Source organism: Eubalaena glacialis, chromosome 11 (assembly GCF_028564815.1).
Source record: "Eubalaena glacialis isolate mEubGla1 chromosome 11, mEubGla1.1.hap2.+ XY, whole genome shotgun sequence".
NCBI classification, from domain to species: domain Eukaryota; kingdom Metazoa; phylum Chordata; class Mammalia; order Artiodactyla; family Balaenidae; genus Eubalaena; species Eubalaena glacialis.
In genome coordinates this window covers 25,014,937-25,030,015 of record NC_083726.1, presented here as the reverse complement: position 1 = coordinate 25,030,015, position 15,079 = coordinate 25,014,937, and the positions used below count along the sequence as shown (strand labels likewise).

Sequence of the window (15,079 nt, the reverse complement as noted above, 5' to 3'; positions counted from 1 at the left end):
AGTGTCAAGTTATCTACAGAAAATCCTAAGAGGGACGTTCAGTAGACGATCGGATACGTGTGTGTATGTCTATACATCTACAGTTGACCCTCTGTATCCGTGGGTTCCACATCTGTGGATTCAACCAACCATGGATTGAAAATATTTGGAAAAAAAATTCCAGAGAATTCCAAAAGGCAGAACTTAAATTTGCATGCTAGTAATTATTTACATAACATTTACATTGTATTAGGCATTATAAGTAATCTAGAAATGATTTAAAGTATATGGGAGGATGTGCCTAAGTTATATGCAAATACTGTGCCATTTTATATGAGGGACTTGAGCATTGCAGATTTTGGTATCGGGGGTGGGGAATCCTGAAACCAATCCCTCACAGTTACCAAGGGATGACTGTATATTTATCTATCTAGCTATCTATTTGGGAGTCAGTCATGTTTTTTGGTTCATTTTCTATAGCACAAACTATTTGATCTTGTTACCTGGGTTACATTAGCAGTATTTTCTTGCTTGCTGCTCAAGCAACAGCCTTTCCCTGTTGTAAAATAGTTTGCATTTTGATATTTAAATTATATTTTAATTCATTTAAAAATATTTATTGAGTGCTGACTGAATACAGGCACTATTCCAGACATGGGGATAGAGCAGTAGAAAGATAAATGGAGTTACTGCCTTCCTGGAGGCATGTTACTATTGGACAGTCCAGTGAGGAAGACAAATAATAAAAACATATTAAGCACATAACTACATGTCAGATGGTGACATGCTCTGATGGACAATCAAGCTGAGTTGAGGGGACAGGAAGTGACCAGAGCGATGGGTAGCTGTTCTATTGAGGGTGGTTTGGGAAGTCTCTCTAATAAGGGAGTGAAAGATTTGAGGGAACAACCTTCCAAATAGGAGGCAGTGCAAGGGCAAAGGCCTGCAAGATGTGGCTGAGGAAAACCAGGGAGGCCACGTGAGGCTGGATTAGAGAGGAGGAGGAGGAGGAGAGGGCAGGACCCAGGAGCCAGGTCATGTCGGACCGCCCAGGGCTGGGTGAGGACTGGAGTTTACTCTAAATGAGATGGGAAACCTTGTAGAGCTTTGAACAGAGGAGCGATGGGACAGGAAGTAAATTTCAAAGAACCACTTTGCTTGCTGTTTGGGGAATGGGCTGTGGATGAGCTTGGGTGTAAATAGGGAGACCAGGGAGAAGGCCTTTGCCAATGACCTGAGTGAGATGTGACAGTGGTCGGGGTAACAGTGGTGGGAGGAGTGAAAAGTGGTAAAATTCTGGGCACATGGCAAAGGTAGAGCTGACAGCATTTGCTAATGACGGTTGAGATGTGGGATGTAAGAGGAAGAAGTCAGACCTGACTACAGAGTGTTCAACGTGAGCAGCTGGTAGCAAAGAGTTTTCATTGACTGAGATGGGGGGTCCCGCTGCCCCAAGGCAGGGGTAGAGCGTCTTAAGTGTGAGATTCCTAGTGGACAAGCAGGTGGAGATACAGCCTAGGTAGGTGCAGAGAGTATATGTTCTGGAATTCAGGGGAGAGGTTGAAGCTGCAGGCAAATTTGGGAGCATCGGCAGAAATTTAAAGTCATGGGGCTCGGGGAGAGCAGCTGGGGACCAAGGCAGATAATGAAGAGTAGAAGGCAGAGGACTGAAACTTGGGGCCCTCCACATTTAGGGTCTGGAAGACAAGAAGGAAAGGGAAGCCTGTTGGGTAGAATAGGAAACAAGAGAGAGTTTTCAATGGTTACTGCTTTTACCAAAACAAATAGACAAGTGGTCTGAAACTTATTTTTACAGGTAAATTCCAAACTTCATTTTTTATCAGCTAGTTTTCGTTAAGACAGAAGTGTGGGGGAATTGTTTCCCGATGGATTATGACTTCAAATTTTGTGTTCTCAAAGTTAATTTGCAGCTTTTCCAGCTGCAGTTGGGAATTTAAAAAGTGTAATTAAAAGAGGAAGTGCGTTCAGGGTTTATAATTAAAATAGGTGCCAACGTTATTAGGCTGCAGGCTAGTTATTTAAAGACAGGATTAATGAGTTAAATTTCAGTTGTAAAAGCAGTTACTGGAAAAGTCTTACAGATTATGATTGAACTTTTCACGGGCTTTTAAAAAAATTCTATTTTTTAAAAATATACTCATATTGGGATTCTGCTCTCATCACCAAATCTAAAGTCCCATCATTAACCCTCTTCAAATTATATCACCAAAGGTCTCTCCCTGGATTCAGTTACTCACTTTTCAATGTGTTAAAGGAAATAAAGAATATCTTTAAAAAAAGGAATGTTTTTAGACACTTACCAACACTTTCTTCTGATAAGAGCAATATGTGATGTCTTGATTTAGGGGTTCCTCAAAAGCAGATCCTGAGACAAAGATTTGGGAACAATTAGTGTGTTTGGGAGATGATTCCAGGAAGAACAGTGAGTGAGTAGGAAAGTCAGACAGGGAGACGAGGAAAACCACTCCACAGAGCATTAATGAGATCCCCACCATGGGCGAGTGGGGCCTGCAGAGAGACAGTCTCTTGCCCCTCATTGGTAGGGGTTGCTCCCTGCACTTGCAGCCTCTCCTGAAACTCTCCTGTGGCCACAGAATGCCCTCAGGCAAAGAGGTACAGGTGCTTGAAGTAAGATACCGTGCACATGTGAGTGACCTGTTCATGGAAGATGCTGGTGACTTCCGGGTGACCAAGAGGATGTGGATGGGGTATTAGTATTGACATCTAAGAATGGGCACCTTTTAAAAAGGGCAGCTGTACCAGAAGGGATACAGCCTCATAACGATACAACAATGTTCTGTGACAAATGAATTGAATGTTTTCTAATGCAATATTATATTTAGAGCCAAACATATTAACAGGTAATTCACAAACAAGGGAAGAACCACAAAAAGCATCATTGTGAAGAGTAATACAATTTACCTCAAACTGGCAAAAACATTTTTAAGTGCTAATGCGCAATGCTATTGAAAGTGCAGTAATCCTGGCATTTTCATACAACATGGGTGGAAGGTAGATTGAGCTATCCCTTTTCAATTTTCTCAATATAGTCTTATCTTATGACCCAGCACTTCTGCTTCCAGGAATCTATCCAAAGGTGATAATCAGAAATACCAGCAAAATAGTCACTAATATTATTTAAACCAGGGCTGAATGGTGGGGTGAGGATGAGAAGTGGTCTTCTTAGATGTCTAACAATAGGAAAGAAGTTATTATGCTACATTCATAGGATAGAACGTTACTGAGCTATTAGATGAGGTTTACAAATAACTTAATGGTGTGGGAAAATAATTATGATGTAACATTTAGTGAAAAGGAATCCAAATACATATACAAAATTTTAAAATACATCAAAAAGAAATTGGTAGTAAAGACACCTAGATATTAACATTGACAACCTAAAGATGTTGATTTTTGCTTTCTTTATACTATACTTGTCTTTTCTGACTAGAGCATGTATTACTTTTATAATAAAAATTATATTTGAGATGGTTTTAGAACACATTAACAGTTTCATCTAAAGGAGCACTCAATACTCTTGTTTCTAATGTTAACATTTTGTATATTGGCAGATATTTCAATCATTTGACTCGGGAAAACCTCTTACTAGTAAAGAAAATATGCAGGTAAGGATAACGATATTTTATAAACATTGGATATTTAGTGTGGATAATTTTTGAGTCATTTCAATCTTTTTGGTATGTATAATCTTTGTTTTTGAATATCTGCTGTGTAATATGCTCTTCTATGTCTGGTAATGGAGTCTGATCTCCAAATATTGAGGCCAGAGATACGGTTGGACCCAAACTGATCTGGTTTTCAGATGGAGCAAATATCAGTTACTGCTCCTCAATTTTCAATTGCACATGCATATTCAGTTTGCTTATCTAGCCATGCCAAGTATCTAATATCTATCTTAGTTACCTAGTAACTTTGATCATCAGTAAAGGATTTTGTGATAGCCCACCTGTTCAATACTGCTTTTACTCGGATCCATTGCCCCAGTCTGAGACTGCCTCTCAGCCAATGTATGGAAGGTTTTCTTTTTCAATTTTTTTGGGGGGTATAATTGACATATAACATTGTGTAAGTTTAAGGTGTACAATGCATTGATTTGATACATTTATATATTACAGTATGATTACCATCCTAGCATTAGCTAAAGGAAGGTTTTCATATGACATTTTTATAAGCAATTCCTCTGATTTCCCCACTATTTTTTACAAAGAGAGGACCAGACTGCCCATCCCAATAAGTTTATTCTTGTCATTAATGGAATGATTGGGTTTTAAACTTTTGATGACCTAAAAGCATTTAAATTTTATCAAGTCATTTAAAAAAATCTTAGAGTCCCAGCAGTTTGTCCACTAGGAAGTGTTGGAGTGGAAGGGTGGTAGGGCAACCATTGTTAAGGGGGTTACAGAGGGGCAAGGGGTTCACACAGGCAGGCGATGGATAATGCATATAGACAGGTACACATAGTTTTTGGTTTTTTTAAATGCTCAGAAACAGCATTCTGTTTCACTAAGTAAAGTATTAATTTTTATGAAATAACTTTGAGAGACATTTCCTCAAAATTGCTTTATTTTTTTCCTCCATAATTTTGATAGGAATTTATCTACCTTTTATTAAATGTAATCTTATTACTTTTCTATTATTGTTAATTTTATTCCACAAACTTCACTTTTAATTATGCTTCAGATGATTCATTGTTTTTGCCTTAAAATTTGTTTTAATTTATAAGCAAGTTGCCTGGAATGAAAGAACTGGTATTAGGAAGATACAAATACATATTCATCTTTCATTTTAGTGTTCTGAGACCTTGGGATGCTTCGGAATATTTATTTCTTTCCGGTCATAAATGCCAGGGCATCCTAAAAACACTTCTTTTGGTTTTGGTTATAAAAGTGGTCTTGGGTATAAAAGGAATGTTTGTTTGATTTTTTTTTTTTTTTAAACAAAAAGAGACTGACAGTACTGTATAATGGAAAACCAATTTCTATTAGCTAATTAATTAAAACAGAACTGTTGGTCTGCTTAAGACGCTTCAGATTACACTTCATATTTTCTGTATAGAGGGAGAGGACGGAGTGTTGGATAGCATTACTAATTAATCTTCTTTTGATCCTCAAGAGTTTGTGTGTAATTGACAGGGCTCATTAAATCACTTTGCTGTGCATAGAAAAGAGAAACCTTCTCCTACACACACCTCCCGCCCCCAACCAGTCTGAAGTTTCTTTTCTAGATGGAGAATGTCTACCATTTCCTTAGTACGATCATTTGTTACCAGGTCAGGCTCAGAGTTGCTCCACGTCTGGCTGTTTTGCGGGTATTGCTTTCCACCCTTTAGAAGGGCTTAAGGAAGGAGAATGAACAACAGCAACAGACCTCCCCACTGCGAGCATTGCCTCATACTCTCCCAGACAATGAGGTTTTTCTTTTTTTAGTTCACGTAAGGCAAATAATTTACCTTTTTTTTTTTTTTAAGAATACATAGCCCCAGCATCTGCCTTTTATATTAATTCAACAAATATTTAATAAGAGCCTATTGCGTGCAAGGTACTCTTCTTGCGCTGTCAGATAAATACATCAATTAATCAACAAAACAAATTCTAAGCCCTCAGGGAGCTTATATTTTAGTGGGCAAGACTAGTAATAAACATATATATGTACACGTTATAAATGAGTCAATTATATAGTATGTTAGGAGGTGAACCATGCTGTAGGGGAAAATGAACCCAGCAGCTCATAAAGGGGATTGGGAGCATGGGGCTAGACTGGGGTTGTAATTTTGAATGGGACAGTCAGCTTAGTCCTCACTGAGGTGACATTGGTGAACAGACCTGAAGCAGGTAAAGGTGCAAGTTCTATGAAATCTGGAGAAAGAATAATCTAAGAACAGGCTACAGTGAGTGCAAAGGCCCTGGGGCAGGATTGCCTAGCTTAGTGAGGGACATCTTGGCCAGTGTGGCTAGAGTTGTGTGAATGATGGGAGAGCAGTTGGAGACAAGGTCAGAGAGGTAACAGGGTAGATGGTGGTGGGGTGCTCAGATAGAGAAGGGCTTTGTAGGGCTTTTGTCACCTAGGCTCCTACTCTGAACAAAAGGAGGAGCCACTGGAGGGTTTAGGGCAGAGGTGTGGCCTGATCTACTTGTGTTTTAAAGGGATCACTTTAGCTAATCCATTGAGTCTACTGTGTGCCAGGTACTATCAATCAAACACATTAGTTAACCAATAATACAGACAGATTCTCAGTCCTCATAGAGCTTATACTGTGTGTGTGTGTTTGTGTGTTTGTGTTTGTGTGGGAGACTAGGAATACAGTTTTGGACATGTTGAGTTTGAGATGTCTGTTAGACATCCAAGTGGAAGAATTGAGTCAGAAGTTGATCATATGAGTCTTGACTTAGAAGAGAAGTTGGAGCTAGAGACAAAAACTTGGGATTTAATCAGCATTTAGATGAGATTAAAACCATAAGCCTGATTAAGATCATCGAAGGGGAGAGAATGAGATGGAAGAGGATGGAGCCCTGGGACACTCCAATATTTAGAGGTATAGGAAAAGAGGAGGAACCAGCAAAGAAGACAGAAAAGAAGTAGTGGATATAATAGGAAAGAAACCAAGGGAGTGTGGTGGCTTGAAAGCCAAGAGAAGAAGCATTTTTAGAGGAGGGAATGATTAATAGTGTCAAATTTTGCTGAGAAATGCACTACCATAATTCACGAAGTCTTAAACATGCATTTTTAAAAACATTTAACAGCTGTGCAATCAGAATGCATTTTACAGTTATGGGCATGTGAAAGTTTAATTGGCATATAAAACAATGGTGTCTTAGATTAAAGTAACATGGCATACGAAGACTGAGAATTAACCATTAGATTTAGCCAAGTGTAGGCCATTGGTGACCTTGACCAAAGGGTTTCAATGTAAGGATGGAGTAGGTTTAAAAGCAAATGAAAGGAGAGAGATTGGAATATTGACAACCTTGTAGGTTGTTGCTGTTAGGGGAAGTGAGAATTAGGGTAGTAACTGGAGGAGGAAGTCAGGGTATAGAGAGTTTTTGGTTTTTAAAATGGCGGTGAAGACAGCATGGCTGTGTGCTGATGGGAATGTCTCTGTAGAAAGGGAACATTTTTTTTAATTGAAGTATAGTTGATTTACAATTTTGTGTTAATTTCTGCTGTACAGCAAAATGATTCAGTTATACATATGTATATATATACATTCTTTTTCATATTCTTTTACATTATGGTTTATCATATGATACTGAATTTAGTTCTCTGTGCTATACAATAGGACTTTGTTGTTTATCCATTCCATATATAATAGTTTATGTCTGCTAACCCCAAACTCCCAGTGCATCCCTCCCCCACCTTCTCCCCTTGGAGAACCACAAGTCTGTTCTCTGTGTCTGTGACTCTGTTTCTGTTTCATAGATAAGTTCATTTGTGTCATACTTTAGATTCCACATGTAAGTGATATCATATAGTATTTGTTAGAAAGGGAACACTTATGATGTAGGAGAGAATGGCTGAGTACACCAGTGGGGACAGGACTGATGGCCTAAGTGGTGGCACCAGCCTTGGCAAGCAGGAAGGAAGGCAGGGCAGTGAGGCAGATGCTTGGGTAGGTGGGAGAGGTGGAGCTGTGAGGTCTGTGGACACTACTCTGACTGCTTCAGTTTTCTCATTTAAGTATAGGAAGCAAGGTTACTAGCTGGGAGAGGCATTGGGGAGAAAGTGTTAGAATTTAGAAACAAGAAGAGCATGAAATGGTTGTGTAGGAGGGAGCAAGAGTGAATGGACTGGGAAAATGTAGGATGATGACCAGGTGGCACTGAGGTTTGGTCAGGAACTTAAAGTGGTGCCACTTAGCATGATTGCCAAGGAAGTGTGCGTGCAAGGGAGGGGACCCAGAAGTGGAGGGAGTCCTCAAGGTGGGGATTCTCATGATTGACACAGATTCTAAGTTGGGAAGGGGTTTGCTTATCCTCCCGTCCTTCCCCTTTTTCCCATCCTGCGAGCTCTAATTCACTCGAGCTAAAGCAGAGTGGCCAGCATGCATGGCTGATGAGCTTTTTCAGTTGCTCCATTTTGATAAGGTGTCCCCTCCTTGCTGTCGGCACTGGGTTCACTCTCCCTGTGTGGCAGGGCTGGCCTCATGGGGCAGGTAACCAACTGGTGGGAAATGGCAGGAGCCCTGTGGACCTGCTGGCATCGTTGTGACGCCTCTCTCAATGGACCTGCCAATTATGTTCCCTCATGTCTATCCCTGAATTCCTTCATCCTACACCAGATGAGGACTGCAGAAGGGGACTGAAGCTAATAATATCTGAAAACAGTATTTTACTGCTTTGCCTTTTTTTAAAATATTTTTTAGGCACTTGATGATTTAATAAACAAAGGCTTGCCTCTAATCCTGGTTGCAGTCGGTCAGCAACATCTCTTAAATAAGTTTGCCTTTGTTAAAGCATACTTTTTAATAAGTGTGGCTGCAACAATAAACTGTGTCCCAGAACATATAACGAAACCAGTCTGCCATGGACTTATTGATGAGAAAAACAGACCAAACCTCCCAAACTTGAAAGGTAATCTTTTGTTCTATTTTTTTTTGCTTATTTCTCTTTCTATTCCCTTTCCCCACCTATTCCCCACTCTACCCCCAATAATCCATATGAACATTCTAGTAGATATTCTTTCATGGTTTTCTCAGAGCTCACTTAATGACAAACATAATGTGCTTATGTCTAGGTACCTGCCTATCCATATCCACCAATATATCTGCATATTTGTCCACTTTTTTACATTATATACAGTTGACCCTTGAACAACACAGGTTTGAATTGCACAGGTCTGCGTATACACCAATATTTTTCAATAGTGAATATTACAGTACTGCACAATCTGTGGTTGGTTGAATCTGCAGATGCTGAACTGAGGATACAGAGGACCGTCTATACCAAGCGCCAACTATAAATTATACATGGATTTTCACCTGCATGGAGGGTCAGTGTCCCTAACCCCCATGTTGATCAAGGGTCAGCTGCACATACAAAATAGGATTTGTCATTTATTTAAGAAATGATGTATTTTACATTTTTCTGCCTCTTGCATTTCTTATGTAAAAAACTTTGCTAAGCCACTCCAAGTCAGCTGCTTTGCTTTGGTCCCCTAAACTGGCTGTGTGGTGTTTTATGCTGTGAACAGCCCATGGTTTATTCAGCCATTCCCCTGTTGTGCATTCACTTTGTTTCTAGGGAACAGTGCGGAAGTACTACGTATCCATACTATAGTGTATATTTCTATAGGATAAGATACCCGTGGATGGGATTTATGGCCCGTATATACATATATAAAACTATATACGTATTTTTCAAATGAATTAATGTTGCCTTAAAAATAGTTGTTTTTTTGTTGTTTTTTTTTTTACCACTAAGTATGATGTTAACTGTGAGTTTTTCATAGATGTCCTTTATCAGCTGGAAGAATTTCTCTTCTATTCCTAGGTTGTTGAGTGATTTTATCATGAAAAGGTGTTGGATTTTATTAAATGCTTTTCCTGTGTCTATTAAGATGATTATATGGTTTTTGTTTTTTATTCTATCCATAAGCATGTATTATATTAGTTGATTTTTGAGTGTTTAACCAACCTTGCTTTCTTGGGATAAATCCCACTTGGTCATCGTATATAATTCTTTTTATATGTTGCTGGATTGTTTGCTAGGATTTTGTTGAAGATTTTTGCATGCATATTCATAAGATATATTGTGTAGTTTTCTTTTCTTACGGTGTCTTTGTCTAGTTTTGGTATCAGAATAATATTGGCCTCTGTTTTAAAGTGTAAGTTTTATTATTATTCAGGTGTGGTGAGGCCAACAGATCAGGAGATGGCTGCCATTGAAAACAGAGTTTGTTATTTACAGCTCCCAAGAGGGAGGGGCATGCTACAACATGGGAGGAGCACACAGGGGTGGGGGTCACTCAGGAGGCAGAGAGAGCAGGAGAAAGAGGTGGCTCAGCCTCTTGCCAGGATTTCTCACGTTCTGGTACTCGTCCTAGCGTTCCTCCGTTTCTATCCTTGCCTGTCTCTCACTTTCCCTTAGGGGAGAAGACCTAGTCCCAGATCTTTCTTCTGGGCCCTCCCTCATACTCAGCTGACCCTCTAGCTCCAGAGTCTCCTAATTTAGGAGAAGAGCCAGGCAAATTGAAGTTGGAAGAAGGGAGGAAGTCAGGTGTGTTCAGTTCCATGTTATTCTGGACTCCCTCTTCCACTTGACAAACTTAGTCTCTTTAGGTGGGTAATTTGTGCATTAATTCCTAGTCAAATAATGACTTGTAGTTTTTCTCCCTCCTGTAGTCTAGAAGCCAGGCTTACTATAGCAGGCAAAGTTTGTGATCTAAATTCTCTCAATGCTCCCTCGCTCAGAATGAGGGCCAGCTTTGGATTGTGGGTAGGAATTTTGAGATATTTGAGGATTGTACTTTGCACTGTTCCAAATGGTCTCACTCTCTGCTCTTAGAGGGAGGGGCATGAACTGACACTTCCAAGGAGGTCTTGGAGCAAATCAGCAGAACTGACACTTCCAAAGAGATCTTACTGAGATATTATAAATATCTGGAAGACCCAAAAATATTGGGTTGGCCAAAAAATTCGTTCGGGATTTTCCTAACAGCTTACGAAAAACCTGAACGAACTTTCTGGCCAACCCAATTCTTTGAGGACCTTAAGGGGTCCTGGGATCCCAGGTGAGGAACCACTATTTTATATCAGTAGCCGATAACTTGAATGGCATCACCAAGCACCCAAAAGATCCTTTCAGAATTTAAGAATCAGCCTCAGTCTTCTAATGTCTGATATTTAGGGACCATTTGATATAGCACTGTGTTTCTAATTATCATTGTGGTTGTTTTTTAAACATTAAAATTCCCAACTAATGATGAGTTTTGTAAATTAGAATTAATATTTAAGCTAACCACAGATATCCTTAGTTCTTCCAAAATGTTGTGTCTTACAGAGGTGTGTTTAAAGGATGAGGGAGGCTTACTTTGTCAGCTTACAAAAATGAAAGAGGACTTCACACTTCGCACACTAAAGGTAAGTTTAAAAAATTTTTCAAATCATAGTGAATCCGTTACCAGAAAGCCCACTGTTAGGCCCTGGACAGGTCAACTTTCAGGACTGTGCTTACTCACGTAGCTTTTCTTGCCTAAGCATGGGCTGGGGCCAGGGATGGGGTCCACTCCCCAGGAGAAAAGCAGATGCCGAGAGGTGTCAGACTTTGACCTTTTAACTCGATTAAGTTGCCGTGGGAAATAAGATTTATTATCTGATGGGATTTGAGCATTCCATGCCCTGTTTGGTGTTTCCTAATAATAATAGTGATAACAACAGGAACAACAACAGTACCATTTATTCAGTGCTTACTGCATGACAGGCACTTTGCATGATTATTTAATTCTCACAAGTCTGTGATGTACATATTAATCATTCTTTTTTTTTTTTTTAAATGGAAGTCAGTTTTTTTTTTTTTATAGTTTTATTTATTTATTTTTATTTTTGGTTGCGTTGGGTCTTCGTTTCTGTGCGAGGGCTTTCTCTAGTTGTGGCAAGCGGGGGCCACTCTTCATCGCGGTGCGCAGGCCTCTCACTATCGCGGCCTCTCTTGTTGAGGAGCACAGGCTCCAGACGTGCAGGCTCAGTAGTTGTGGCTCACGGGCCTAGTTGCTCCGCGGCATGTGGGTTCTTCCCAAACCAGGGCTTGAACCCGTGTCCCCTGCATTGGCAGGCAGATTCTCAACCACTGCACCACCAGGGAAGCCCCATATTAATCATTCTTGAACTGTATTGTGCTGAACCATGAATAAACTGAGGCTTAGACAGTAAGAAATTCACTAATGCCATACAACTAATAAAATACAGATCACGTTCTTAACCATTATACTAAATTACCCTACTCCTTATATAGTATTTACTGCTCTATACAACAAGGTTTTAGAGACCTGTTCCTTGAAAGATTGGTTGGTCCCTTTCTTTTTTGCCATGTTGCTATTTAGTATTGCTATTGCTATTTAGTATTGACTGTAAACTGTAAAATCTCATTATCTTTACATTACCAGTTAGGTGACCATAGTTTAATTTGAAATACAGTTGATCCTCATTATTCACAGATTCAGTATTTGCTAATTTGCTTATCTGCTAAAATTTAATTGTAACTCCCAAATCAATACTCTTCGCTCTTTGGTGGTCATTTGGGGACAGGCACAGAGCATAGAAAACTTTGAGTTGCCTGATATGCACATTCCCAGCTGAGTTGAACAAGGCAACGCTGACTTTTTCTTTCCATTTTCATACTATAAACAAGTGTCCTTTTCATTTATTGCCAAGCTTTTTGCATTTTTGTGGGGTCTTTTGTTGATCTTTTCACTATTTGAAATGGCCCCTAAAGCGTAGTGCTGAAGAGCTGTCTAGTAATCCTAAGTGCAAGGAGGCTGTGATGTGCCTTTTGGAGAAAATACGTGTGTTAGACAAGCTTCAATCAGGCATGAGTTGTAGAGTTACTGGCTGTGAGTTCAAGGTTAATGAATCTACACTGTATATTCAATAACGTGTCTTTAAACATAAACACACATTAAACAAGGTTATGTACTGATCAGCTGACAGAAATGGTGTGACCAGAGGCTCGTAGGAACCTATCCCTTTATTTCCCTAGGAGCAATGCTTCAGTATTCGCTGACTTAGTGTTTGCAGCAACTTTCTAGAACACAGCTACTATGAATATGCAAGTATGGGCATCGGCTGTGCATGCAATAAGGGGTCACTGTCCTACACACTTACTCTTGCCATTACTTCCCTTTTTGTTCCCTGTTGTCTTTTTCCTGTTCACTGAGCTCTCTTCTCTGATGATTTTGTTCAGATTTCCTTTTTGGTCTTCCATTCATTGTTACTTTTCAGTACATGAAAAATATTTGATGAATAAGAATGAGACATGATTTGTATTATTTCTGAACTTCGGTGATTGTGTGTTGTTCTTTCTTTAGTCAATTTTACTGACAGAAGCTGAAGACAGGCTCAACTTCCTTGTGTCAGAGATGGAGCATCCAGGCCATAAGAACCTCTCTCAGTGTTCGGCTGGCGAGCTAGAGATTGTGGTGGAGGTCAGGCTGCAGCTGGCTGCAGTCGCCCTGCAGAGACACCGGGCAGCATACAGGCGAGTCTCTGCATTACAGTTTCTTCCTCACTCTCATTTGTTAAAATATACCTAAATTTTATGTAAGTTTTATAAATTCCTAGATTAATAGAGCAGACTTGCTTTTTATTATTCAGGAGAGTTTTCACACATTACTACGTTTAAAACTATAATTCTCAACAAATTAATTTGGTTTATTAAAGCACATAGCTAGGATGTTTTATGTGAAACAGAAACAAATTCAGAGTTCTCCTTTTTAATTAATAATTTATTTTTAAAAGGCAGAACCTAAATTCCTTATAGCTTTTTTACACATAACACCTATGGAGTGTTTTCTCCCTAGACAACCAATAAAAATATTAAAAACAAGCTCTATTTTGAAAAAGTAACGTCTCCTGAACTCTGCTGTGCTCAACCACTTAATAAACTATTGTAGGTGGCTCATTTTTAAAATGTGATGCAATTGCTCATGTCAGATCTTTCTTTTCATTTGTTCATTGATTCATTCATATATAGTGACCAGTATCTGCTAACTGCCTCACTGTTTGGCTCTGATCTAGACACCGAGGAGACAAAGATGAATAGAATATAGTTTCTGTATTCATAAGCTCATAGACATAGAAACACTTGCGTAGTTAAAAATACTTCTCAGTGATTTTTTAATATTGAATAATATAGAAATATACTTTCAAGAACTTCCCATATCATTTATGATAAACACCTCTGTCGTGAGAACACTTTCAATAGTGATTCTTTGAATAATGAGCAAATTTCTTATCTTACCATTCATTAATTCATTCAAAAAGTAATTTGGGGGCTCCTACGATATTCTAGGTATGGTCCTGAGTTCTGTATCCTAATACTGATATACACAGTATACACAAAATATATAAAAATATTGACAAAAATCCTACCCTCATGGAGTTTATATTCTAATAGATAATAAACAGGCTGACAGTAAACTGTAAACCTAACAAGTAAGTAAATTATATAGTGTGGCCAAAGATAAGTGTTATGGAGAATATCAGGAGTAGAGGCAGGGGGAGGAGGAGGGCTTATCCTGTTAAAACTGTGCAGTTGTAATAAAGAGAATGACTCCATTTAGATGTTGGTTAACTGACTGCTTTCAAGCTCTGCCACTCCCCCGTCCCCTCTGCCCCACACCTGGGCAAGCAGAGAAGAAAGCCTAGTTGCCCCCTCCTTTGGTGCTGGCGGGACGTTTAAATCACACCGACCTGGCCCGCACGTGGGAACCCTTACCCCAGCGCCACCCATTAACTACTATAAAGTCCAGCCAGTCTTCTTTCTCTTTTCTCTCAAGACATTTTCAACCTGTTTGGGTGGCTGCCCTGCTCTTCCTGGATAGTTTCACTATGGGAGTAATCAACCTTTTCACACTCTCTTGATGTGTGTGGCATCAATCTTGACATCTGAAACAAATTTTGGGTGGTCAGGGTAGGCTTTATTGATGAGGTGACATCTGAACAAATAAACATGGAAGCCCATGCAAATACCTGTAGATGGAGTGTTGCAGGCCATGGGAACATGCCTGATACATGTTTGAGGGACAGCACAGCGTCTCTTGTGGCTAGAATGAAGCGAGCGAGAGTTTTAAGAGAGATGTTCAAAGAGGCCATCCTTGATGGGGGAGGCAGATCATATAGGACCTTCTGGCCAGGGTGAAGACTTCTGCTTTTACTCTGAGGGAAGTAAGGAGTCATTGTATTGTTTCAAGCAGAGGAATGACATCATCTGATTTTCACTTCAAAGGGATAACCCTGGTTGTTAGGTTGAGAATTGACTGTAAGAGGGAAAGGGTTTGAAAGCAGGGAGATCAGCTGGGGAAGCTGCTATAATAAGAAGAGAGATGTTAGTGGCTCTGACCAGGGCCG

At 39.6% G+C, this 15,079-nt stretch overlaps 1 protein-coding gene across 2 annotated transcripts in view; it reads left to right on the top strand.

The window, feature by feature from the left end:
* The window catches only part of CFAP54 (cilia and flagella associated protein 54), a 303,497-nt gene that overhangs the window by 184,847 nt on the left and 103,571 nt on the right, over positions 1-15,079 (top strand). For both annotated transcript variants that reach the window (XM_061204898.1, XM_061204897.1), the window contains 4 exons: positions 3,573-3,626; positions 8,381-8,588; positions 11,016-11,095; positions 13,039-13,208. In XM_061204898.1, coding sequence (XP_061060881.1) covers positions 3,573-3,626; positions 8,381-8,588; positions 11,016-11,095; positions 13,039-13,208 — 512 coding nt within the window. The remainder of the gene's footprint in view (positions 1-3,572; positions 3,627-8,380; positions 8,589-11,015; positions 11,096-13,038; positions 13,209-15,079) is intronic.